This window comes from Alnus glutinosa, chromosome 6 (assembly GCF_958979055.1).
Source record: "Alnus glutinosa chromosome 6, dhAlnGlut1.1, whole genome shotgun sequence".
In the NCBI taxonomy this organism is placed as follows: Eukaryota; Viridiplantae; Streptophyta; class Magnoliopsida; order Fagales; family Betulaceae; genus Alnus; species Alnus glutinosa.
Genome location: NC_084891.1, coordinates 3976047 through 4002767, shown reverse-complemented (window position 1 = coordinate 4002767; position 26721 = coordinate 3976047). Strand labels below are relative to the sequence as shown.

The following is a 26721-nucleotide window of genomic DNA, read 5'->3' as shown; positions in this document are numbered from 1 at the left end:
TTTTATTTTGTATTTAAACTTTTTAAGTTTTTATCTTTTCAATACTTTATCCTCGAGGCATTTTGGGAGTTTAGGAGCTAGAAAGTCACCTTCCATCCAAAAGATAGAAAAACTTAATGGATGTGTTAACTTATCATGGTTTAGTAAATTGTAGGGGTCGAATGTCACTTTTAAATTTGGAGGGATAAAATGTAAATAAAAAAAATAAAAAAAATAAAAAACTCTTCACAATTCACAGAGTCCATGCGTTTTCTATGGTACCGAACGGATCTTGTTGCACAGTTGGCGCGTGAAACGGTTACCCTCCAAAAGCCCCCAACCCCAACTGTCATCCCCGCCGAAACCCCTTTTCAACTACCAAAAGAAGAAGAAGAAGAAACAAAAATGAAAAAAAGAAGCGATTCTCTCTCTGAAGAATCTCTCCGACACAAGCTCTCCAAAAGCGAAGCTCAAAACCTAGCCGCCTTTACAACACAATGCGTGTTGTTCTCTCCTGAGAATCACTCTCTGTCTCTTATTCTAGCTATAAGAGCATTGGGTTGAGAGCGGGTTTCTCAGGACAAGGAGCGATGGCCGATAGTGTGTTGAGAGTTCGGGAGGACGATATTTCCCCTAGGGTTTCGGTGGGCAGGCACCGGCGGTCCCTCGCCTTGTGCATGTCTCCGTTGTTGATCGTCGATGGGCTTTCCCGGAAGAGTCTCTTCTATAGGAAGCTTCCCACCGAGCCCCTCAACCTCTCTGTGCTCAAATTGGACGGCTCTTCTTTCGGTAATCTCTCTCTCTCTCTCTGGTTTGTTTCTCTAATTGTTTTTGTTTGTTTGCTGAGAAAATGTTTTGCTTGCCGAGAAAATTGATGTGCTTTCTGCTGTTTTGGTTTCTAAAGTTGGTTTCAGGATTTGAGTTTCTTTTCTTTTCCTACAATTTTTCTCAGCATCAGACGGGGTTAGGATTATGATTTATGCTGGACTTAAAGTTTAAGTTCCCAAAATTTTGCTTCACTTCAAATTTTCCAAATTTTCCCTCCAATTCAACTCTCTCTACCTGACTCTCTCTGGGAGGATTTGAATCAATTTTGAGATGTTTGGTTACAGATATTGAAGTAACAAAGACAGCCACTGTTGCTGAACTAAAGCAGGCGGTGGAAGCGGTCTTTAGTCACATGCCTCAGAAGGGACCAAACAAAATTTCATGGTATGTTCGTTTATTATCTTTTATACGTTTTGCAAATACAGTGATAGATTTTCCATTTTAGTCTAGCATTTGGTTGCGAAGTTCAAATTTTGTTTATCTGTGCTGCTGGGACTGTCTTCGAAGTGGATCATTTCCCTTGAAAAGTTAGACAGTTTCTTAATTTAAATTCGAAATAAAATGCCACACTGGTTATTGAGAACTCTAGGAATGAAGGAATAGTTAGTTTTGAATGCTATGAGAAGACATGGATGATGTTCAGTTTGACTCAGTTCACCAGGAGTCAAATCATGTATAAGTCACCAAATAGAGCACATGAGGATAATTTTTACGTAATATTAATGTTGAATTACTTGTTTGAATCCGATTCATGGAGGTCGCATCTCTGGGGGCGTTTCTGCTTGTGCTATGATGGCCAGAAGCTGGTCACAGAAACAGACTCTATCAGAAATTACGGCATCAAGGATGGTGATCAGGTTAGTGGCGGATTTCCTTTGAGTTGTTAGAAGATACCTAATGTAGAATTGGGCATTTGTATGTTGATGCAGTGTAAAATTGGTATTAGATGATATATGAGAATCAATTGAGTAAACAGTTGAAATTTACTTTTTGCTCTTTGGGGTGTCATCCATTGGTTGATGTCGTAAAACTAGGAAAGTGATTCTCCTAGGTTTTCCTTTACCTTCATTTGGTTGTGAAGAAAAATGAAGGAAAACAAACTTCTGTCTGTCTGTTTTTTTTTTCTTTCTGGTTTGTGGTGCTATGGTTTTCAAAGGATTCAGTTAGTTAAATTAGGCTAACAACATAAACTTTCACTATATTTGTGTTCCTAACATCTTTACGGTAGTGACTGAATAGAGCAAGGGAAAGGTGAAATACTTGCAAATAAATTGATAAAGAGAGGCCTGGACATGTTTTAATTGCTCAAACTAATTCTGCAAGCATACACTATGCTCAAGGAAATTAAAAAAATAAAAAAAAAATAAAAAATCAGCAGGACAGAATTCTTTTCACATAATCAACTTTTCTAATATGAGAAGTCAAGTCATTGATGCACTTCAGCTCTTATTAGATGTCTATCTTATGCTGCGCATAAGGATATCATTGATTGCCATTGTTCATAGATGAAAGTTACTAAGGCTAAATAAGTCCAAATTATTTAGAATGTGATGCCAAATAATCTGTGAAACCTAGGGAAGTATAGATTTATGGATAGAATAGTATTATGCGTACACACACACGCACACATGTATTTATCTCAAAGCATCACTTTGTTAATATAAAAACTTTTCAAGTCAATGCACTTGCTCACTCATTGAGTCATAATTGGGTGCAGTGTTTGCAAGGTTTATGGACAAGGTCAAAATCCGGTCAAAAGAGCTATGGTCATAATTTTTGATGATATTGATATAATTGATAACTTAATTGCTGTGCAATGGGATTGTTTGCCTTGAAGAGTATACTAACATGCTTACTTTTAGATAGTTCATTACCTTACTTGGAATTCAGGAGCAATTAACGTAGGCACAATGCTCCTAGATAGATATCAGCCCAATTCTGTAGCTGAGGATATTTCCTTGTCTTCTTATTGAAATGTAAGCATAGAGCAAAGAAACTTGACAGAAAAACAAGTGGAATGCCACCAAAACTTTGAAATCAGTTAATTACTATTGATGCACACATACATACACAAGCACTTGCATGAACAATTAAATAGATACAGACACACAGAAAGAGAGGATACCGAACCCAAGCTGCAATTAGGTTAGAAGCCCTATAAAAATTAGTGTGGTTCATCTATAACTATGCAAATGAATTCTCAATTAGGGTTGTAACTGTTTTTTGTTTGGAGATGGAGAATTTCATTCCTACAGTAGATGGTTAGGATCCGTCTGATGTTCTTAGTCCTAGGTCCTGTCTATTTCTCTTGCCCATCAAGAAACAAAGTCGATTAACAAGTGACTTTGTGAAGTGTCCGGCATATCCTGCTCTTCTTTGAATATAACTCAACTGACAGAACCGCACCCTGTATTTGCTATTAACAGGGTTACCTTTGTTATCAAGTTGATCTTTCCATTGTCTTCTTCTTCTTCTACAGCAATGGACATTGTTGGACATTTGAGTGAGACACAATTTTGTCGATGTAGGATATATTTTGGATTTTGTCTATTTGTGCTTGCTGTGGGCTTACTTTTAGGATAATTTATGGATCTAGGATTCAAAATTTTAGAAGAAATGGTTAGGGTTTAAAGATTGACTAGGATTTTGAAACGATGAGGAATAAGGGCAAGAGCATTGTTGTTCGAAGCAAATAGGTTGCTAGAAAATTCTCAACAACAGCTGTGTTTGGGAATTTAAATTGGTTTGATTGGTTGTTTGGTGAAGTATGTATATGCAAGGAGAGGGTCTTGATTTAGGGTATTAAAGAAGAAGGAAAAGAGAGATGTTTGTTGCTATTCTGGGGCTATGTGAACAGTAACCTGAACAATAACAATGTGCCAAAAAAGAAGAGAGAGAGAGAGGGAGTAGTACACTAAGCTAACGTGCCTTAATACTCAAAACACTCAGTATTCCATTACCCAAAGTCTGAACTCTTTGAGTACATTTAAGCATATTTATATCGAACATTGACTTTTAATCTACTAGGATTTGGATTCCTAATCTGACTACTAAACCAAAAGGCCTAAGAAAATCCAATAAAAGACTCCTAATACTGTTAGAAATTCTAAAATAATCTAAACCAAACATGAAAAGGAGAATAGTCCATATATATATATATATATATATATATATATATAAGCAGAAATATTTTCTTGATGAATTATAATAATTTGCAGAAATATATTGAAATTTCAGATCTGCGCCTACACAAAATGTACCCATAACTCATAAACTGATGACTCAATATAAAAACAGTTTTAACCCTAAGGCACTTATAATATAGGATTTGAACGCATATAGATCTTACTTCAATTGGATGTTACATGACGGCCCCACATATGAAAGGTCTTAAGCATAGTCATCAGAGCCATCCTGAACATCAATCTGGAGAAGGGTCGGTTCTTGATACAACTGGTGTAACCGTTAGGTTACTGGTTAAACGTTGGGGGTAGTCCCTCTTAGTAATCTGAAGCCCCCTTATGGAAATCTATCTATTTTCTCCCCTTTGTCCGTTGTCGTTGTTTTAAGTTGACTTTCCATTTCTGTTTAGTGTTGTATTTGATCAGGGAAAAAAACTTCTTTTGTAACGTTTATTATTCTCGTTCTGATATGGACAGCTTCATTTTGTTCGGCACATCTCAAACTGCTACAATCTGAGAAAGATGCCACCAAAGAAAAGGGTTTTTGTTTTATGGCAACGCAAAATGTAAGGCTCTCTCCGTGGCCTTTTTTCTTTCTCTTACAATTGTCAATACCTACAACAAAACATGTATCTACTGCACTTGTCTACACAGATCAGGATTACTGGGAAACTCAGATAATTTAGGATTACTGGATTTGCATACTACAGTATAGTCAAGCAATACGACAATATAATTTGCAGAGTAATTTAGTTCAACAGGATATTATGATTTTCCTTGAATATATTAAGCATAGGCTTAATGCGATTCATATTACTTCTGAGCTTGTAGGTGTACCCAAGGTGGTCTAATGGTTTATTATGTTTACTACTGTGGTAGTTCAAGAACCAAGAATCAATATATGTCACAGGTATTTTACCCACAAGGTGGTATCATTTGTGACAGCCAGCAAGAGAGTTTCACCATCCACAGCCATTAAGACATGACCTGATCGATGTTCTTGTTATGCAAAAACATGTTTCCTTCTGGTCGTAAGATCGATACTGTATGTTCAGAAGGGACAAGCATCACCAGTGGCTGCCTTTATTTTTTTAACAGAGTGCATTACTGCAAAATATAAAGGGCCCACTTGTTGTTTCACTAAAAGAGAAATGAATAGCTTAGATTATGCTCGCTTCATTCAAAGTAACAAAGTTTGATCATCAGTTAGGGGAGTTACTAAAGAACTGATAGTTGGCTCTATCCTGGTGGGAAATATATTGAAGGTTCCTTGCAGTTTAGGCACTTGCATCTATAGAGATAATGCTGGGCACTGCTCTAAAAAGCCGAGATTTTATTATTATTATCTCTTTCTTTTTTTTTAAGTTATACTGCTCTGGGCTCAGAAAAGTTCCCATCCCCCTTTAGCTATCCATTGAGCACATGGTTGTAAGAACTGGGAATGCAGAGGTCTCCATGCAGCAGCCATAAGAAGATCAAAAGAGATTTACGATCTCTCTAAGCTAATAAGCCCTACGTAATATCCATCAAAAAAAAAAAATTCTATTAATGCTAGTCAAATAAAGTCTTAATTGGAAGGTTGGACGCATCCTTATCAGCTACTACGGAGGACATTAAAGATGTATTCTGCCATGTAGATAGAGTTCAAATGTACCTTGCATGTCCACTAGCAAATCTAGTGCTTCTTTTACTTTTGTTGATAATGTAGATGGCGTGATTGGAAATTGTGCAGGTCATTATCGCGATCAAATAGTCGTGAAGATGGAGAACCAAATGATGAGGAAGACGATGATTGTGATGATATCGAGAAGGGAAAGCCCCGGCGTTACAAGAAAAAGGATAAGTGTCTGATTCAACACCGCATGTCCAGGATGGCTCACCTATTTGGAGGGTGGTTCTTATACACCAGGCTACCAGCTGCTAAGAGGAGGAGAATTGTAGGCTTGGCTTGTCCTCCGGGAGTTGGAGCTAGTTTAGTGGGTGGTTTTAGAAAGATTATATGGCTTTGCAGGAAGAAACACTTTTCTCTGAGGGATACATGGAGAGAGGATTGATGCCACTGCTGGAATTGGTTATGGTGGTTCTTTTCTTCAAGTCCATAACATTCTACCGTTCGCAACGCACTGAGAATTGTGTTCTTGTAAAATTTTTGAAACCCGAAGTTAATAAACACTGGTTTAATCGTCTCCATGGGGGATGGTCATCCAATGCTTGATGACACAATTAGTACTAAATTTTATTCTTTTGTCCAAAAGGACTCAACATGTTAAACATAATAGGAATAATTGCATAATAAATCCTAGAGTTTGACTTTGGTTTCAAATTGAGTTTTCTCTCTGTATTAATGTAATAATGTCTACCTTTTATTTTCAAAATCGTATATACCTAGCTGCTCTCTCAATGACTTGGTTTCAAAATCGTTTCAAGCTAAACTAGCCAATGACTTTCTATTGCTTCGGAGTGTGTTTGGCTCCGCAATTTTGTAGTTAACACTTATTTTTAAATAAAATTATCGAAAATATCTTGTTTAAAAGTGTGTTAGAAAAAAATAGTGGTTTGAAAACATATCATTCACATTTTCACAAAGCGAGTAAGGAAATACCTCTTTAAAAATGTACAATTTTTAAGGCTTAAATCCCATAAACAACAATCTTACAATTTTTATCAATTGCATTTTGAAGTCTATTTTTTTAGATGACACATTTTGAAAATGCCATACCAAAAGTTAAAATAGTAAAAAATTAAGTAAATTGGATTTAAGACCTATGTGAATATTTTAAAAAATGTTTCACGTGATATAATGGGCTCGTTTACTACTTTTTAGAATATATATATATATATATATTATTGTGATGGAAAATCAAAATAAAATTAAAGTAATTTTTAACCTTCCCCTCCACCGCCACCACAAAGCCCACAATCTCATCAATTTGTGTGGCAAAGAATGAGATAGCCCTCGCCCAAAAATCGTCCCTTCCCCCTTCCATCCACACACACTGACACACACAACCTCTCACACCCCTCCCAAAAGAACAAACTCCGGTCAGCAGCAACAGCAGCAGCAATGGCCAACATGATCATGGCTTCCTCCAAAACCCTAGTCCCACCCTCTCCTTCCCTCTCCACCACAAAACCCAAACCCCCCATTTCCCAACTCCCAGCGCTCCCCAAAATCACAATCAAGGCCCCCCAACTCCCCACCCTCTCGTCCTCCACTCTCATCAAATCCCTGTCCCTCGCGGCCGCCACCGCTGTCGCCGTCGTCCCTCCCTCCTTCGCCGCAGAGATAGAAAAAGCCGCCCTCTTCGAATTCAACCTCACCCTCCCCATCATCGTGGCCGAGTTCCTGTTCCTCCAGTTCGCTCTCGACAAGCTCTACTTCACCCCTCTCGGCAATTACATGGACCAACGAGACGCCGACATTAGGGAGAAGCTGAGCAGCGTCAAGGACACCTCCGGTGAGGTGAAGCAGCTGGAGGAGCAGGCCAAGGCGATCCTCAAGGCTGCCAGGGCCGAGATATCCGGGGCGCTCAACAAGATGAAGAAGGAGACGCAGGTGGAGGTGGAGCAGAAGCTGGCTGAGGGCAGGAAGAAGGTGGAGGCCGAGTTGCAGGAGGCCTTGGCCAATTTGGAGCTACAGAAGGAGGAGACCATTAAGGCCCTTGATTCCCAGATTGCTGCTCTCAGTCAGGATATTGTCAAGAAGGTCCTTCCTATTTCCTAAGTTTCCTCTTTTTACACCATTTCTTTTGGGTCTTGGAACCCAGGAACAAATGGAGCTAGGGTTGCTTCTTTTCTATCTATGCCCATTACTTCTTTTGGATTCTACTCACATTTGTAATCAAAATGTCGTTACTTTTTGTATAAAAACTTGGTTTTTCACATGAGACTGCTCAGTTGGTTTGGTTATTAAATTTTAAAACCTAATCATTTTTAAAAAATGTATTTAAATATTTGGTAAAATCGTAATTTAGTTTTTAAAATTGTGCAATTTCAAAAAAATACCTCGTTGGCATAAATTTGAAAACGTAGATTTAAATCGCAATTTTTTAAAAATGTAATTCCAAATAATTTATTTTTTGTAATTTGGTTTAAAATTGCACTTTTTTTATTTACGGAATCGCAATATTAAATGAACCCTTAGTTTAATGATGGCTCTTATAGTTAAAGGTGGCAATTCGAGTTGATGTGTCTAATAGTCTAGTCATGGTTGGAAGGCTATAGAAGTAAATTTTAACCACACTCATTTAATTAAATAGAAAAACTTTTTAATTCTAATTTGTTAGTTTTGCGTCGAATTTGCCTGTCATCTCTAAAATTACTTTCCAGCACCAATTATACCTGGTTTTTTTTTTTTTAGATGCATGAAAAAGAACTACCGATAACAGAAAAGAAAATTACAACAGACTAGGGTTAGGCAACCCAACAAGAAATATCTAAGAAAGTAAATGCATAGAGGCAATGCGTAATAAAGCGGGCATAATGATTTTTGGCACGTATGTCAAAAATCTGGGCCACCAGTAAAGGTGGTTAATAGTGCATAAAGAATCCAAATGACCCAAACACAATTACAAAGAAAAACATGGAGAAGAGGAACATGGAAGATTAACAAAAAGCAAAACGCCCAAAAATACAGAAAAGGTTAAACAATGCAACAACAGCAAGGAAGCAGAACAGGGGCTGGGAGTCGGCGGCGCCGACGCATGTCGACTCCCAGCACCGGCGTGTGGTCTCGTGTAGACCACGCGCCGGCGCTAGAAAACCTCTCTCCAACAAAGGAAGCCGCGGGCTACCGCAAACCACCGACAACAAAGGTGGGGGAGGAGGACCGTGGCCACCCTGTGCCGTCGGATGAGAAACACATGCTGGCGCGTGCAAGCCACACTCCGGTGTGTGGGTGTTCGGAGGAGTCGTGGCTGATGGCGATGGATGCGGTAGACAACGGGAATCCCGATGGAGAGGTGCGTGTCACGCTTGATGTTGTGTAGGAACATAGATCTATATTTGAAACCGTCGATCCAAGATCTGAACCAAACACGGTGAAGGAAGGCGGAGACCCATGAGGACAACGTTGATATGTAGAAAAGTTGATAAAGTGCCTCCAAAGAAGACACAGATAGGGCTAGAGAGAACTCCAGTAGGATAAGGGCCTCCAAGGAGGCATTAGCAAAGGAAGAAAAGGGGATGAGAGAAGAAGAAAAGGAAGGAGGAGGAGAGAAGCACATATGGTAATTGGGCGGAAGAAGTTTTCAGAGAAAGGGGGTTTAGAGAGAAGAATGAGCCTCTCTCTTCTTTCACATTTTGAGATTTATCAATCTATACGAGGGAATATAACTTAATTATAGCTGTTAATGGTTGGAGTATCCACAACAGCTAGTACTAGTAGAGCAATTACAGTATCATAACTCCACTTAGAAATCAAGTGGGTGATTAAGAAAGTTTTGATTTTATGATAAAAAGGGGAATGGCTGAATAGGCTTGTTACTGACGGTGATGACTGATGAACAAATAAGAAATTGTAGAATGGGCAATCTGCTAATCTAGCGGTTCCTACCTATCGACAGGTCGACGTCCATTCTGTAAGTAAAAAAAAAAAGGGCGTGGTCGATTTGAGTGTCCATGGTAGGTTTAGGAGGTGGGTAAAATATCTGATTGTCGCATATCAAACCACCTTTGACCGTCTATTACCTTTCAAAATAATTGAAATTTAGAATAAAATAAGTACACCAAAGTCGGGTCGAGTCGGTAGTCGGTATTTAAAATTAAAAAAAATAATAATTTGCCGGTTAACCGGACTATGTACCGAATCAACCGTTTTAACCGGAAATTTCAAAATGATTTCTTAGCACAAATTATAAAATAAGTCAAATGAAGTACATTAAACATATCAAATTAAAACATTTTTAGCCCAAAAAACCATTTTGGTTTGGCTAAAAAACAACTCATTTTGGCCCATCAAAATAGGCTTGGCCCAATTTAAAAAGCCCACTAATAATCGGTTAACTGACTTAACCGACATACTATGTTCGACTTACCGAATTAACCGTTTTAACCAAAAATTTCAAAATTATTTTTTCGCATAAATTACAAAATAACTCAAATGAAGCACAATAAACATATCAAATTAAAACATTTTTAGCCCAAAAAACCATTTTGGTTTGACTAAAAAACAACTCGTTTTGGCCCATAAAAATAGGCTTGGCCCAATTTAAAAAGCCCATTAATAATCGGTTAACCGACATACTATGTACTGACTTACTGAATTAATTGTTTTAACCAAAAATTTTGAACATTATGCTTATCGGAAAAAAAAAAAAAAAATTTAAAAAAAAAATAATCGATAAATTAATTGATTTAATCAACTATTGCTGTTCCAAAATTCGAAAATGCCTTTATCGACATCTACCGATACCCACCCCCTATGAGATGTAGAGCTAGCTTAGGCCCATAAGGGAGGATTTGGCGATTTGCTCTTTTTGGAGATCGAGCTTTGTGTTGCCGTGAAGCACCCGACCCGATTGGTAGCACTGTGCAGATCAGTCGCCCACCGGCCACCTATCGAGCGTCACCGCTTCGACGTCGAACCGCCACCGACATCCAGCGGCCGGTAGGCGGTACAAATTTCACCTACCGACGTTGGTTCGGTCGGTAGGCGAAACAGTTTTATGGGAGTCGAGTTTCGCACTGAACCGAACCGACATTTTTGTAGTTGAGTTGGCTCGTATTTGGCCATATTTTACATTTGTTGTAGTTGAGTCGACCAGAATGTTTTTGGAAGCTCTGAAGTGAGGCGGTTTATGGACATTTTTTAAAGAGAAAGAGTTGCAGAAGAGTTCGATAAAAAGAAAAGAAAAAAAATGGAGTAAAAAAAGAAGAAGAAGACGACGACGACAGAGAAAGTAACGAAGATTAGCCCCATCAGTGTCACGTGTGTTGTCCATCATACAGTAAAGCAAACTGCGTGTCAATGTTAAAACCTGAGAAACAAACATTAAAAACCAAGAAAGCAAATGTCTTATCGGTTAATTAGTATGCCGCATACTGTATGCGTGTGTCAGCATATTCACAAGGGCTAGCTAACGAAGTCAAAAACCTAACCTGAAACCTAACAAGTCTCTCTTGTTGTTGTTGTTATGACTGTCTATTCTCTCTCTCTGTCTTACTTGTTTACTAATTGTGCACAAATTTTAAGTCATTGGTTGGCGTGCGTTGTGAAGTGAGCTGTAATGCATTGTGAAGTGTGTTATGCAATACTGCATCATACAGTACTTTACAAAGCAATTTGTTTATTTATTGTAGTTTATTGTTTTACAACTTATTCTTCTTTTTTAACTCTTATTTTTTTTATATTGTTTTTTTTATTAAACTCTCATGCAAGTCACCCAGTACACAACATCTATTTTCTTTTTTTACTCTTTCTTCTTCTTCATTACTTTCTTTTTTTTGATGAATAAGTGAATTTTATAAACCAAAAAAACAGAGTACAAACAAAAGGTCTAAACCGACCAACCAAACAAGCAACAAACAGAGAACAAAACTCTGTTAACAGCTGGCCTTAAAACGTAAACAAGTGTCACACTAGTAAGCTCCCATCTATATTCCACATCTGACAAATCTCCACATTCTTCTTGCTCTTTATGAATTTTCCTTTCCCTGAAATTCTATTCCGAACCTCCCAGAAAATCTGTCTTAAAATCTGTTCTTCTTCATTACTTTCTCCGTCATCTTCTTCTTCTTCTTCCTTTTTTATTTTTTTTTAAACTCTACTGCAAGTCACCTAGTATACAATGGCAAAAATGGGTAAGTAATATAGAGAACATACAAAAGCTAAAGCCATAATGCTAAAGCTGAAATAAATCTGTTACAAACATAATGACTAATGTTATTCAAAAGTATAACTATAGCAAGCTAAAGCTGTAAACTATTGAAAACTATTGATGGGTCATTTGGAGTCATCAATTTGAGCAAGGAACTGGGTCTTTCTAATACAGTAATACTGTCTGCTGTCCGGATCAACCAATTGCCTTTAGACGTACGGGAAGTGGACATGTTGTCCGTATTCAGTAACAATTCATGAACATTGGAAGGAAATTCTGTCTACTTTCACCCAAATGTAGGTGCAATATGCTAATACACCCTATTTGACAAAGAGAGGAACTTCAAGTTGGCTATATTAAATTGAAATTTGATTTTAGAATATGTGAATCTTATTCAAAATTATATACTTTAAGAAGATATGTCGGTTTAAATTTCAGGGATGACAATTCGTGTTCACGTGTCGGATCCGAGTAAACTGTCTACATGAGACTGTTCCTTGGCCTGTAGGTGTCGATGATGGGTATAGAACTATATAAGTTAACTATAATCCGGTCCATTTAATTAAACTGGTCAAATCCCTCAACGACTCTAATTTTGTAATGGGTTCGTGTCGTGTTCCCGAGGCATATCAAAAACTACCTGTTATTATGTAGCGTGTCAAGTTCGGATCGTATTGAAACATATGTATAAGATTGTATAGGTCAACTCTAACCTTTTTAATTTCGTATTGGGTTCGTGTCGAGCTCACGAATCGTATCAAAAGTTACTAGCTATAAGTTTAATGGATAGATTAAAAGAATTTTTTCAAAACCTAATTTTAGTAATTTAGACAAACACCCTATCCATCATAATTCGAATATTCCAAATGACAAAAAGAAATTTGATTGTCATTCACCGTCAGAAAATGAATGGTCACCCAAGTTGCTACTTTGGCAAACACGTTACAAATTACAGAAGATTGAAGATGCAAACAAACATGTTGACCCGTAATTGCAATATATCCGCCATGCATCACTCTCAACAACTTGAGATTTTTATTTTTTATTTTATTTTTTATTTTTTTTCAATTCTTGTTTCATTTTTGAACGATTTTTTCGATAAAGTTTTTTTCCAAAATTTCTTTTAATTCGGTTTCTCAAACGTATTGTCATCTGTTTTTAGAGTACGTCATTTTCACGTGCAATTTTTACATGTTCTAATGATAACTATCATTTTAATGCAATGCATTCAAAAGAATTTATTCCGACCCAATTTAAAAATTTAAAAAAAAAAAAAAAAATCATTTTTATTTATTTTTTTATTTTTCAATTCTTGTTTCATTTTTGAACGATTTTTTCGATAAAGGTTTTTTCCAAAATTTCTTTTAATTCGGTTTCTTAAACGTATTGTCATCTGTTTTTAGAGCATGTCATTTTCACGTACAATTTTTACATGTTCTAATGATAATTATCATTTTAATGCAATGCATTCAAAAGAATTTATTCCAACCCAATTTATTTTTTTATTTAGAAAAAAATTAACAAATTAAAAAAAAAAAAAAAAATCATTTTTTTTCTCTTCTGGAAATTGTGGGCGGGCTAATCTCACGGGACAAGCATCTTGTAGTAGCAGCAAACTATAAATTTGACCTTTTCAAACTCACAGATGATTGCCAGCATAGCATTGCAAAAAGTCAATGATATCAACTCTCTCGTATCTTCCTATGTTTGTGGGATTGATACTCACGCAACATATAAAATGGTTTACGTAAAAACAAAACATCCTCCACAAAGAATAATATTATTTCTATTTATGGTAGTTGGAATCTTTATATTTTTTTTCTTAAAAAAATGCATCAATTCTTTTTAGCTTGTCCGTGTTGTAATTTAAGATTTTTTAGAAACAAGAAAATTTATTTATCTATTAGTTTTAAGTGTTTTTACACTAAAAAAAATCCACAACTTATAACACATATTCCAATATATAATTAAATTATTATAATATTATGATCACTATTAATCTAACCAATCTTTAAAAAATATCTCAATAAAATTACTAAATAATAACAAATAACTTACCTGAAAGTGGCAAAAATTTATTGAAACTTGTTGACACTAGCAAAATCTCAAAGTATGAAGAAAACGTTCTCAAAAGATGACAATGTTGTTCTTATCTGAATAAGAAAACAATTATAATAAAAAATAATTGTCAGTAAATTTATTTCTAATCATATAAATGTAAAATAAATAATCCAAAAAATTGTTAGCATAAAAAAAATTATAAATTCATGATACACCACAAGTGGACAACACTAAGATTATTCAAATAGTCAATACATCTTTACATCTACTAATCTACAAAACACAAACACAACTACGTATTAAAAAAAAGATTGCACATATGTAATCAAACATAAAATAATTTTTTGGGGTAATTACTTTTTCCCCCTATCAACTACCAGTCATTGTCAACATGTTCACATGAACTGACACTTCGACCAAAATAGAGTATTCAACTACCATCTTTACATACTTTGGCCCATTCCATCAGGAAATCCCGTTAACTTGAATGGAATATGCTATTTTTGGGCGTTAATTTTGGTTTAAAGACCAAAATGTCTTCCACAGTAATTAATAAAAAATATTAAAATTAATATATATATTTTTTTAAAAAAAACAAATAAATAAACCTAGGGTGGCAACCACCCCCTTTGGTGGAGGGGGTGGCGTGCGAACCACCCCAAAGGTGGCTCCGGGCACCTATGAGGTGGCTCGCGGCCACCCTAGCTGTTTTATAGGGTGGCCGCAAGCCACCCATGGCCTCTGGGGTGGCCGCGAGCCACCCAAAGGTGGCCGAAGCCACCTCTGGGGGTGGCTCGCAGGCCACCCCAACCACCTCAGGGGTGGCTGCCACCACCCAATTTTCCTTTAGTTTTTTATTTATTTATTTATTTTTGTTTAAGATGAGGGCACTTGGGTTATTTTTGAAATTGAGTTAGGGCATTTAAGTCTTTGCATGAATTAGACTGACGGAAAGAGGCCAAAGTACGTGAAGATGGTAGTTGGATACTTTCTTTTGATCGATGTGTCAATTTAGGGAGGCATGTTGACAATAGCTGATAGTTGATGGGGAAAAAAAGGTAATTACCCCTAATTTTTTATTAAACAAAATCACACATATTTGTAAATTGTAATTTATGAACGAAAAAAAAAAAGTATGTACGATGATTGATGACATATATGAGTGGTGATCGTATAGCTAGTGTTAAAAAAAAGAAGAGTGAAAAGGACAAATAAAAAGATGAGTCTATGTATCTAGACTCTAGGCTTTATAATGAGTCTATGACAAATGAATTATGACAAAAGACAAATAATTTTTTTTAATAAGGGAGTTGGGCTCAATAAGAGTATCTCCAGCAGGAAAAGTTAAAGTAGCTACTCAAAAACTACAAATATCTACTTTAGCTACTCATTTTCTTAAAAACACACCAACAATATTTTCTATTTTACTCTTCATTTTCTTAAAATATTATTTTTCAATCTTTTTTTATTGTTTTATTTTCTCTCTCTCTCTCTCTCTAGTCTCCGTCTCCATCTCCAACCCCCAACCCCCTTGATGTTCTCTCTCTCTCTCTCTCTCTCTCTCTCTCTCTCTCTCTCTCTCTCTCTCTCTCTCTCTCTCTCTCTCTCTCTCTCTCTCCGTTTCCATCTCCTTCCCCAACCCCCATTGCAGTTGAGCCACCCTGACCTCTTTGCAAGCTCAGAAACCCCCAAGCCCCACGAGCGCAAGTCTTTCGAGCTCTCCAAGAAGATTTGGAAGGGTTATCCATGTTTGAGGGCAGCGTTGGAGACGACGGCAGAGATGGGGTTTTCGAGTTTGTTGGGGTTGGGGACAGGGATGAGGTTTGTGAGGGAGTTCACGGCGAAGATTGAAAGTGGGAAGCTGAAGGAGATGGAGGACAGGTAAAGGGCGGTGAAGCGGTAGAGAGGGAGATAAAATATTAATTTTTTTTAAAAAAAATTAAATAAATGAATAGTGAAATAGTGTCTATTCACTGTTCATCAAGTTAAGAAAAAAGTTACAATAGCTATTTTGTTTGAGGGGAAAAAAAAAAAAAAAAAAAAAAAAGAAAGAAAGAGGAAAAACAGTCAAATTCGACTATTTTGGTTAAAATAGCTCTCCTGCTAGAGATGCTCTAAAGGCATTGACACAACAGACATCAAAGCTGAAGTTCTGATTTCTGAATATTGATATTGTATAGTGATTAAAAATTTGAACTTTTGGGCAGATTAGGAACCGTAGGATTAGTTTCTTCAAAAAAAAAAAAAAAGAACCATAGGATTAGAGCTGCAATACATGTCATTTCACACCGTACGAAAGTCGACACTGACACAATCACGACTCTGAACTCTCTTATACTCAATCTCCATTTCCTTCTCCATAAACCAAGGCTCCATTTCCATAAGACTTACAAAACAAAAAGCTTACTTTTTACTCATCCTCATTACTTCTTGAGCGATTTTCTTCAACTTTCAGCCCAACGGTAGCAACAAAGGTTTACAAAAAGAAGATTATGAAAATGTTGGTTTCGGAGCTTCAGATGAATCAGATTGTGTTACCGCCACATAAAATCTAAAGAGATAAGAATATTATATGCTTGTAGCTAGGTAAAAAAGTTTGGTTTGATAATTTGTGTTGATTTTGAGAGGTTAGCCACATTTGAGGGCAACTTAATTTTTTAAAGGGCTAGGCTTGTTAATTGGGCTTAAATTTGTAGGGGTGAGAGTGGCCATAGACTTTAAATAGGCATATAACTTTTTTTAAAAAAAGTAAGTTGCAGGGGCGAGCGCCCCTGCTCGCCCTCCCTTAAATCCGCCCCTGCATGAGATAGTTTCTGCCCTGGGAACTGAAGGTGAATGTTTAGGTAGATACGGAAGTCTAATTGCCGATGCCTGCAATCTCCTGACTTCCTTCCAATCATGGACTATCAGTTTTGTAAAGAGAGAAGGGCATGGAGTCGTGCATCAGCTTGCACGAATGGCTGTTCGTATCACAGTTCTATTTCGGCATAACAAGAGTTTTTTTCTAATGATATATAACATTTGAGATTACCTTAAAAAAAAAAAAAAATATAAAAAAAAAAATAATTAATTAATTATTAAATAAAAATATGGTTTATAGCGTTACTTTATTTACATTTATCAACTAAGCCAAAAAGGATCACTGTAGCAATAAATATTTGCTTTCAATAAATTCTTTTGAGAGCCACTCCTATCCCAAGATCTATAAATTTTATTTTTACATGACATATACTTCCAATCACGACTAACTTGATGTCAATGAAATTAACCAACAGTCAAATAATTGTTAACATTCTCCTATTTGATACTATCAAGGCTTCATTTATTTATACGTAATATATTTTTTGGAAAACGTTTTTCCTATTATTTGGTGCTTGGTACGATAAAAAATTGTGGTCAAATTGAAAACATTTTTTGTTGACCAAGAAAACCTTATTTAATTCCTGTAAAATGATATCCTTATTTTAAAACCGTAAATTATTTTTCGAATTTGAGCTTCTCATTCTCACACGTACCTTATCTTGCAGTTCATTCTCCACGGCCACCAAAGGTCACCATCGGAGTTTGCCAGAAGTTTTCGCGCAGTTGCTGGAGCTGCCGTCGAAGTTATCTAGAATTCTTCATTGGCCATTGCTACCAAAGGTTGCTAGAAGTCGCTAGCTGTTTTCACCACGGCCAGAGGTCTCCCGCCATTGTCGTCGGTTGTCATTGCAATCGTTGATTTTCTATACGAGCCAAACATCAAAAAATATTTTAATTGAAATTATTTTTCTAAAAAATAATTTATCTCAAAATATTTTCAAACATAAAACATTTTACGTCAAATACAAGAGAAACTAAACCTTCTTAGCATACTTTCAACGGGTAAATTTGACCTAACATTTATGTACGACATCTCTTACTTTTATGAATGAAAATTTATAGAATTAACACATTTTGGTCTTTATATCCACATGAAAACAAAACTAAACCTTTTAATATGTTCTAACAAAATGAAAAACAAAAAGAAATTAAACAACAAATTGGATGAAGTTTTTATTTAAATTGAGTTTAAATAAATTCTTTCAATTTAGTTTAAATTGATACGTGTCTTTAGAGCATATGATTAAAAATCACATAATGTAAAAATACATTTCAATTTAATAGAAATACTTGTCAATTCAATAAATTGAGTTTAAAATAATAAAAAAAAATGATTAAGGAACTCTAACTTTTAGTATAAAATCATTTATAAACTAATTTGTCAATCAATTTTTGATGAAATAAATAAAAGAAATTGATAAGCCATATTTTTTCTTTAATTATATTCCATTGATTATAAATTGCTACATCAATTTGCAAACAATTTTATAGTAAAAATTATAATACCGTTAACGTTACTTTAAAAAAATTCATTCAACTCACTTTGTTTGTTGAAATTCTTATTATTATTATTTTTTTTTTCAAAACAAAGTATCAACAAACAAACAATCATTATAAGACATTGTTAAAAATATCAAACAATTTTTACCTCTACGTCACTTCAAAATATTATTTTTTTTATATAAAATAATTCTAAAAAAAAAAAAATTAACAAATGAATGAACGGTGATTTGACCCCCAAGTGGCGCTCAAGATGAAGATTGTGAATTCCGGAGGGCCCCTCAAACCTTCAGAGATACCGAAAGCCCCGAGGCCAAAAGGGGTTCCTTTCCTTTCAGTTTTTCTAGTCTTGATTCATTGATTCAGCTCCTTGCAGTGTGTGTATGTGTTTTTGTTTATATAGCTGTCTTTTTCCTTCGCACCAAAATAAAAATCTCTCTCCCAAACTCTCTCTTCTCCCTTTGGGATTCCAGTCCCAAAAGCTCTCTCTCTCTCTCACTTTTCCCTCTCGCTGTTGATTTTCCTTCTTAATTCGTCGACACCTCAGTTTCTGTAAGTTCTTACTTTTACCATTTAAGCTTTGTTTGGTTCCTCAGAAAGCCTTTCTTTTTTCTTATTATTTTTTAGTGATTTCCTTGTAAGACTTAGGAAAAGAAGAACATGAGGAAGCTTTGTTTTGTTTTGATTTTTATGCAGAAATAAGGAAAAGGGTGTAGTTAACTTTAAGATTCTCTACTTTTCCTTCGTTTTCTCGGCAGCCGAACGTAGGCCTGGGAATTATTTGTATTTTATGCTGCTCTCAGCTTAGTGGATGGTATTTAGCTTTCTTTCTTGGTGTTTTCTACTAGATGAAAGATCATCTACCATCATAAAGTTTTTGCTTTGATTTTGTTTAGTAATTACTATTTGGGTATGTTATATGCTGCTAATATTTGTGTCAACTTTATTAAAAAACTGAACTTTGTTTGATAATCAAATTCATGTTGATTTGTATCAGATTGAGGGAATGGCTAAACAAATTGTTCCCACACAACCGGGTGCTTCTTTTGAGTACGAGCTTCTTGAAGATGATCCCGAACACCTTATAACCGTGGTGGCCTCCTCAAGCCAGAGAAGTCCATGGATTGAACCTTCGAAATTGAAACTTAGACACAGAATCGGGAGGGGCCCTTTTGGGGATGTTTGGTTAGCAACTCATCATCAGTCGACCGAAGACTATGATGAGTTTCATGAAGTGGCTGTCAAGATGTTACAGCCGATCAAAGAGGAGCACACGAGGGCTTTGTTGGATAAGTTTGAGGATTTGTTTTCCAAGTGTCAAGGTGTAGGAGGTGTTTGTTGGCTACATGGGGTTTCAATTATAAGTGGAAAGGTAGAGTATTTGTATTTGTATTTGTATTTGATGCCCTGTGGCCCCTCTGGGGAGATTGTGTTGTCTGACATCAAGGTTGCTAAAGAATGATTTTGTATTTGATATATTACAGATATGCATCGTTATGAAATTCTACGAGGGATCGGTTGGTGACAAAATGGCTTGCCTTCGAGGAGGGAATCATTCATTGCCTGATGTTTTGAGGTGGGTTGGGTTCGGCTTAGATAGAAGAGTATGCTTTTATTGTGTTTCTATTTAATGCATAAATATATCAAAGCACTGAGTGTTCAATTCTGAGTGTATGCTGCTGGTTGCAGATATGGTATTGATTTGGCTCAGGGAATTCTGGAACTGCACTCAAAAGGGATTTTAGTGCTTAACCTTAAACCTTCTAATGTGCTTCTTAATGCAAATGATCAAGCAATTCTAGGAGATTTTGGTATCCCTTATCTACTTCTTGGTATCCCATTCCCACGCTCAGATATGGCTCGCAGGCTTGGAACACCAAACTATATGTCTCCAGAGCAATGGCAACCAGAAGTGAGAGGTCCAATATCCTTGGAGACCGATTCATGGGGATTCGGGTGCTGCATTGTTGAGATGTTGACTGGTGTTCAGCCTTGGCGCAGGAGATCTGTAGATGAAATTTATCATTCAGTCGTCAGAAAGCAAGAAAAGCCATGTATCCCTGATGGCCTTCCTCTACTACTTGAGAATGTTCTAATTGGTTGCTTTGAGTATGACTTGAGGAGTCGTCCTTTGATGACAGACATATTGCATGTGTTTCAAAGGTACCTCTCCTCTTCAATGTGTATGTTTTGTTCTATGTTTACAGATATCGAAACCTCACCTGATATAGTAGGTTTCCTTTTGAGTTAGCTCCAGGAAATTGTCATCGTGTTACATTTAGTCGGCTCATTGATTGTTGTGTATGGGCACATGAGTTGGTTTTTTTTAATAAGTAATCTAATCTTATTATTTATTAAAAAGCGCAAAGGGGCACAACCAAAATATATAGGGAGAATTCACGAGAGACACTCACTTAGGGAGGAGAAGAAGAAGAAGAACACAAATTCAGAAATTCAAGAAAATTAGAAAAGCGAGAAATGTTGATAACAATCATCTACCCATAGAGTTTTGAACAATATACATTTTAACTCTACTACCGTTCTCTCATAATCTTCAAAATTTCGGGAATAGCGTTGTCTAGATACACCACATCACGCAAAGGGAAGCTATTCTCCAGATTTCTAAATTACAGTGATTACAAAATTGGCCTCTCCAACCAGTCAATAACTCCACCACCCATTGGGGCATTACCCACTCTATTTCGAAAAGACAGAAAACGTATACCCACAAGTCTTTAGCTACTTTGCAATGGAGCAGAAGATAATCGATGGATTCCCACTCTTCTTGCACATGAAACACCAGCTCATCACTATGATGTTTCTCTTTCTTAGATTATCTAAGGTCAAGATCCTCCCTAATGCTGCTGGCCAAACAAAGAAAGTCACTCTCAAAGGTGTCTTATTTCTCCAAATGCTCTTCCAAGAAAAGGTGAGGCTAGCAGGGGAGACTAAGCGCATGATAAAAAGATCTAACTTTGAATGTCTGCCTTTTGAAAGGGATTCAACAGATCCTATCCTCGCCACCTCGACTCAACCTGATAGAGTACAAGAAATTGAAGAATGAAGTGAACCACTCCATCTCCCAATCATGCATGGATCTGATGAAGGCAGTATTCTATTGACATGTGTCATTCAAAAACAACATATGGTCTGCCACCGAGGCCTCCTTAAAATGAACAATACTTCTTTTTTAGTAACTAAATGAATTTCATTAAGTGCACAAAAGGCGCAACTCAATTGCACAAGGAGTTTACAAGACAAACACCTAGCTAAAAAGAGAAAACAAATCGAAAAAATCATGAAAACTAGACAAAAATCTAATGCAGCTATGCTGAGGTAAAGAGTTTTAAAGAAGAAAGACTTTAGATTTGACATTGTCCTCACAATCTTTGAAACATCTATAATTTCTTTCCCTACAAAGACACCACAAAGGCAGGCCAAACCAACTTCCACACAGCTACGCACTGAGTTACCTCCCAACCCTCTCCAACAAGCAAAAAGGTAAACAACTTTTCTAGGCATAACCCAAGCTAACCCAATACGACTGAAGATAGCACTACACAAAGCACTTGCGGTCTCGCAATAGTAAACAACAGTGGGAAAGCTTGCTTCAAGGCTCGGTTAAAAAAAATCATGTTCCTAACCACCCAAACCTCTTGAGGAAATCAAAGAGTGAACCTGCTTTTAAATAAGCACATTGATAAAAAGCTGGACATCCCATTAGTTACTCATATTATTTAAATTATCTTGGCATGCAAGATTTAGTTACAGTTTCTTAGGTTTTTGGTTTTTCAAGTTTTACTATCTGAATAATTAGATTCACATCAAAATTTACTACTAGAAAGGTCTTGTGTTTAGTAGATTAAATGTTTAATTTTAATTGAAAATAATGACTCCAATTTCAAGCGAACTTTATTAATGAAAATATTGCAATAGAAAATGAAATTGTGGATCAAAAGTTGACGGTGTAGTAGACAGCTGGTTTTTGAGGTAGCCATTTTTGGCTGAAAATAGAGTTTTAATTGATCACGTCAGGAAATGAGGAATTGACTTCCCTAGTTACAAAAGCAGTATGTGCCAGTATCATAGTACACCTGGTTGGTAGGAGTACACAAGTTTCTTGGGGCTTGAAACATGCCAGGTGTGTTCTTGATGGCAGTTGCATTCATGAGAAATGAAATAGGAGGTAGTGAATGATTGACTCAAATGGAAAAAAGGCCAGCGAGTTGGAAGAAGATCTATTTGTACAAGAGGAGGGGGGGGGGGGGGGGTGCATCTTACTCTCACCAAGAGTACTCTTTCTAGTATTCCTGCATTTTTTTTTTTTATCTCTCTTCCCTTTACTAGTTGTCATAGCCAAGAGATCAGAGTGTTTTTAGAGGGTCTTCCTTTGGGACAGTCCAAGCGGGGATCCCAAGTTGCATTTGGTGAATTGGAAGACAGTTGCTCCCTTATTCCTAAAGGAGGGTTGGGCATAAAAAATCTTAAGCTGTTCAACAAAGCCCTTCTTGGTAAATGGCTTTGGAGATGCGGGAATGAACAAGATTTTTTTTTTTTTTTTTTAGGAAGGTGATTGTGTCGAAGTACGGGATTCAGAGAGGGGGGTGGTGCTCGGAGGTAGCTCAAGGTCCTTTCAGGGTGAGTCTTTGGAGGAATATTAGGAAAGATTACAGAAGGTTTTTTTTTTTTTTTTTTTTTTTTTTTTTTTTTTTTTTTTTTTTTTTTTTTTTTTCAATTTTGTTTCTTGTAAGGTTGGGGATGGGTCCAGAATTCTATTCCTTAGCTCGTAACAAGGAGGCTTTGGTGTCTCAATACATGGATCTCTCTAGTCCTCGGAATCCTAGCTTCATTAGAGCAGCTCATGATTGAGAACTTGAATCTCTGGACTCGTTTCTTATTCTTTTATACTCCATGAATCCTCATTTGGGAGAAGTGGATAATATGGCGTGGACTCCTAGCCACCATAGTTTTGCGGTGAAGAACTACTATACTATGTTACAATTAAGTGAGCATAATTCTTTCCCTTGGAAAAAACATTTGGAAGGTGAAGGCCCCTCGCATTGCTTTATTCTTATGGGCAACGACTTTGGGTAGAATCCTCACAGTGGATAATCTTAGAAGGCGGGGCTTCCAACTAGTTAACCAGTGGCTTCCAACTAGTTAACCAGTGTTGCCTTTGTAAAAAGGATGAGTAAACTATTGATCATCTTCTCATCCATTGTGATTATACCGCTGATATCTGGCACTTAGTTCTTAATATCTTCGGGGGGTCTCTTGGGTCATGCCTAGTAACATCCTTCAGCTCCTCCATTGCTGGAAATTTCTAAGGCGGGGACATCTCAAAGAGGCTTTTTGGAAAGTTATTCCCGTTCTTTTAATACGGAGCATTTGGAGAGAAATGAATCATCGACTCTTTGACTTAGCGAGACCAATGTGCTTTTCCTTAAATCCTCATTTCTGAGATCTCTTTTGGATTGGACAATTGTTTATGTTCCCAATTTTCCCTTAGAGAATCTGGTAGATTTGATTTATTTTCTAGATTGTAGTAACAACTAGGGCCTTGGCTCTCTTGTATACTCTTCGTGTACAAGGGTTTTGCTCTCTTTTTTTTCAATAAATTATTATTATTCATAAAAGAAAAGAAAAAAAAAAACATTAGACGTGCCATGCGTGTATGTGTGTTTTTGCATGCCTACGTGCATCTTTGTCTTAAAGTCAATAGACTTGTGCTATGCATACGACAAAGTTTCATGAATGAAATCATGATAGATATGCTTGTCTATGACAGTCAATTTGGATTGCCATGGCTGATACTATGCTGCACTCATTTGCATTTTGTTGCTTCTATTTGTTTTTCATTTCTTTGTAGATAGTTTAGTTATAAAATACTCTCTAAGCAGCTGTCCCCAATAAATGATCAAATTATTACTTGTGTTGAGGAAGCAAATTACTTTTTGTGACCACTTGAGGTGATTATATACAACAGGAAAAAGTAAATGTCCACATTTGCATAGAGTTATTGGGGACAAGTTGATAACTTAAAAAGTGTGTAATATAAATTAGAGGGATTTGGCTTGATGGTTGGTGACTGTATTGTTGACATTGGAGCTAGCAAGCTCACTACTTGTTATGGCTTCCCAGCATCAAGCTTATCAATCTGCCAATATGAGAATTGAGAAACCAAACTGTACCTTTGCAGAAAGACGCCTTTTATGAAAAGATTATAATTGTTATTCTCACAAAATGCCTTCTAGTATATTAAATCTTTCGGCTTTTCTCTTTCTTCCCCCCCCCCCCCCCCCCCCCCCCCCCCCCTCTTTGAGATAATCTTTCAGCTAGTTGCTAGTAGTTGTGTTATTGGTTGCCACAAAATTTGCAGCTTGAAGAATACCATCAACAATGAGGGAGGCTGGACAGGTCTTGGAAGTTGTTCAATCTTGGAAAAATCAAGTAACACTGGTTACACACACTGGTTCCTTGCAAAGGATCATCTGCAAGTGGGTGACACGGTGCGCTCCAGAAAGCCACCAAACTCGTGCAAACCTGAAAACATGGAAGTCCCAGAAGGAACAGTTGTGGGTTTAGAACGCGACAAAGATAGAGATAGAGATGGTTTTGTTTTGGTGAGGGTCCATGGCATCCATGACCCATTAAGGGTTCATGTCTCAACTCTGGAGCGGGTCACAATTGGCTTGGCAGCTGGTGATTGGGTACGCTTGAAGGAAGAAGACAAGAAGCACTCACCAGTGGGTATTATTCATTCCATCAATCGTGATGGAACTGTGGCTGTTGGATTTATAGGGATGGAAACTCTTTGGAAGGGAAGCTCTTCTGTGTTCCAGATGGCAGAATCTTACTGTGTGGGCCAGTTTGTTAGACTGAAAGCCAATGTTCTGAGCTCTCGATTTGAGTGGCCTCGTAAAAGGGGTGGTGCTTGGGCTACAGGGAGGATTCGGTGGATCCTACCGAATGGGTGCCTTATTGTCAAGTTCCCAGGGATTTTGACTTTTGGAGATGAATGGACCACCTACTTGGCTGATCCAGCTGAAGTAGAAGTGGTTACATTTAACACTTGCCCAGGGATGGTAAACAAGTATCAGCACCTTGAGGATTTTCACTGGGCAGTGAGACCACTTCTGATTACACTGGGCCTATTTACAGCCATGAGGCTAGGCATCTTTGTTGGAACGAAAATGGGGATTTCGAAAGCGAAGAAGCGACAGGCCAGTGCTATACAAGCTGACAGTGAACACATGGATAGCCAAAATGCTGGCAATCCTGCATGGATCCCTCCAAAAGTGGCAAATATGCTTTTTGTTAGTAAAGCTAGTTAACTTTGCTAAAGCTCATACAAACTCGCGTAGCTGGTATTTTAGCTAGTTCTGGGCATTTTACTGACTCTTGGCTGAAGTGTAATAGGAACTAAAATATTCCTGCCAAATGTTTATTTATAGCTTCAGCGCAAACTGGCTGTTCATAAATTGTAAAGATGCACTTTTATGCTAATCGAGTAATATGCTGTAATTATTGTTATATTCGTTGGTTTAGCTCGTGCACATGCTCTTTCAAACCCAGGATAGGTTTATGAATATGTTGACAGTTTGCAGCTGTGGGTTTGTTTATTCTTTTTTGGGGTACTTCCAATGATGTTGAGATTGGACGTGACGTATTGTAGGCCATGCAATGTAGAAGAAAAACCCTCATGAACCAGGTTGAGCCAAAGCTTCCCTCATCAATTGTGATGCGGGGTTGTGGGGCAGGCCGCAGCAATTAAATAAAGAAGGAAGATGATGTGGTTTGAAAAGAAACCCTCTGGAAGAGAATCTGCGTCAGCTCTCTCTCGTCAAACAGAGAATCTACAACTTCCACATGTCAATTGTTTGTCATATTACTGGTGTATTTTGTTATTCAGCTTCCTACACTTTATTTTTCTGTTTTCTGAACTAAATGGAAAAGCTTGTTTGAATTCTTCGGAGGATTTTCAAGTATGGTATTTTTAGGGTCGGCAATTTTTGACATATTCGCAAATTCAATATGAACTCAGTACGAAATTGGAAGGTTTGGGTTGAGAAGTCTTAACTCGTTTAATTAAATGGGTAGGATTAAGATTGACATATATAATATTATACCTATATTTTGACACGATCTGAACACGACGTGCGACATTTAGAGTTTGCAATTTTTTACACGATACACGAACTTGACACGAACCCAATACAAAATTAGTAGGTTAGGATTGAGGAGTCTGACCCGTTTAATTAAAAGAGTTGAGTTAGAATTGAAGTATATAATTTTATACACATATTTCAATACGATTCAAACCCAACACACGAACCGCCATCCCTATATATTTTCATATTTTCTAGCTTCTTATCCCTTGCCATTTCTTATACCTCCATCTCAAGTTAGTAGTTATTTAGAGTGGAAATTTACTATGGTGATTGCTGAATGAATCCGAACAGAAAATACGCAGTTTTATGATCATTTTCACA

General features: G+C 36.9%; 3 protein-coding genes across 4 annotated transcripts; all 3 read left to right on the top strand.

Annotated features, from left to right (window-relative positions):
• Positions 1-273: 273 nt before the first annotated feature.
• On the top strand, positions 274-6312 carry LOC133871139 (uncharacterized). The gene is made up of 5 exons (XM_062308515.1): positions 274-768; positions 1092-1191; positions 1565-1664; positions 4467-4555; positions 5722-6312. The coding sequence occupies exons 1-5, from the start codon at positions 570-572 to the stop codon at positions 6041-6043; spliced, it is 810 nt and encodes a 269-aa protein (XP_062164499.1). The 5' UTR covers positions 274-569; the 3' UTR covers positions 6044-6312.
• A 602-nt stretch (positions 6313-6914) lies between these two features.
• LOC133871910 (ATP synthase subunit b', chloroplastic) lies at positions 6915-7873 on the top strand. Its single transcript, XM_062309372.1, has one exon. The coding sequence runs from the start codon at positions 7054-7056 to the stop codon at positions 7711-7713; it is 660 nt and encodes a 219-aa protein (XP_062165356.1). The 5' UTR covers positions 6915-7053; the 3' UTR covers positions 7714-7873.
• A 10658-nt stretch (positions 7874-18531) lies between these two features.
• On the top strand, positions 18532-25762 carry LOC133870511 (protein KINASE OF THE OUTER CHLOROPLAST MEMBRANE 1). 2 transcript variants are annotated; one of them, XM_062307669.1, is made up of 6 exons: positions 18532-18781; positions 18926-19043; positions 19227-19601; positions 19714-19805; positions 19919-20392; positions 24609-25762. In XM_062307669.1, the coding sequence occupies exons 2-6, from the start codon at positions 19041-19043 to the stop codon at positions 25561-25563; spliced, it is 1899 nt and encodes a 632-aa protein (XP_062163653.1). In that variant the 5' UTR covers positions 18532-18781; positions 18926-19040; the 3' UTR covers positions 25564-25762. The 2 variants fall into 2 exon arrangements, with proteins under 2 accessions (XP_062163653.1, XP_062163654.1); XM_062307670.1 differs by lacking the exon at positions 18926-19043 and having other exon boundaries at positions 18534-18781.
• Positions 25763-26721: the final 959 nt, after the last annotated feature.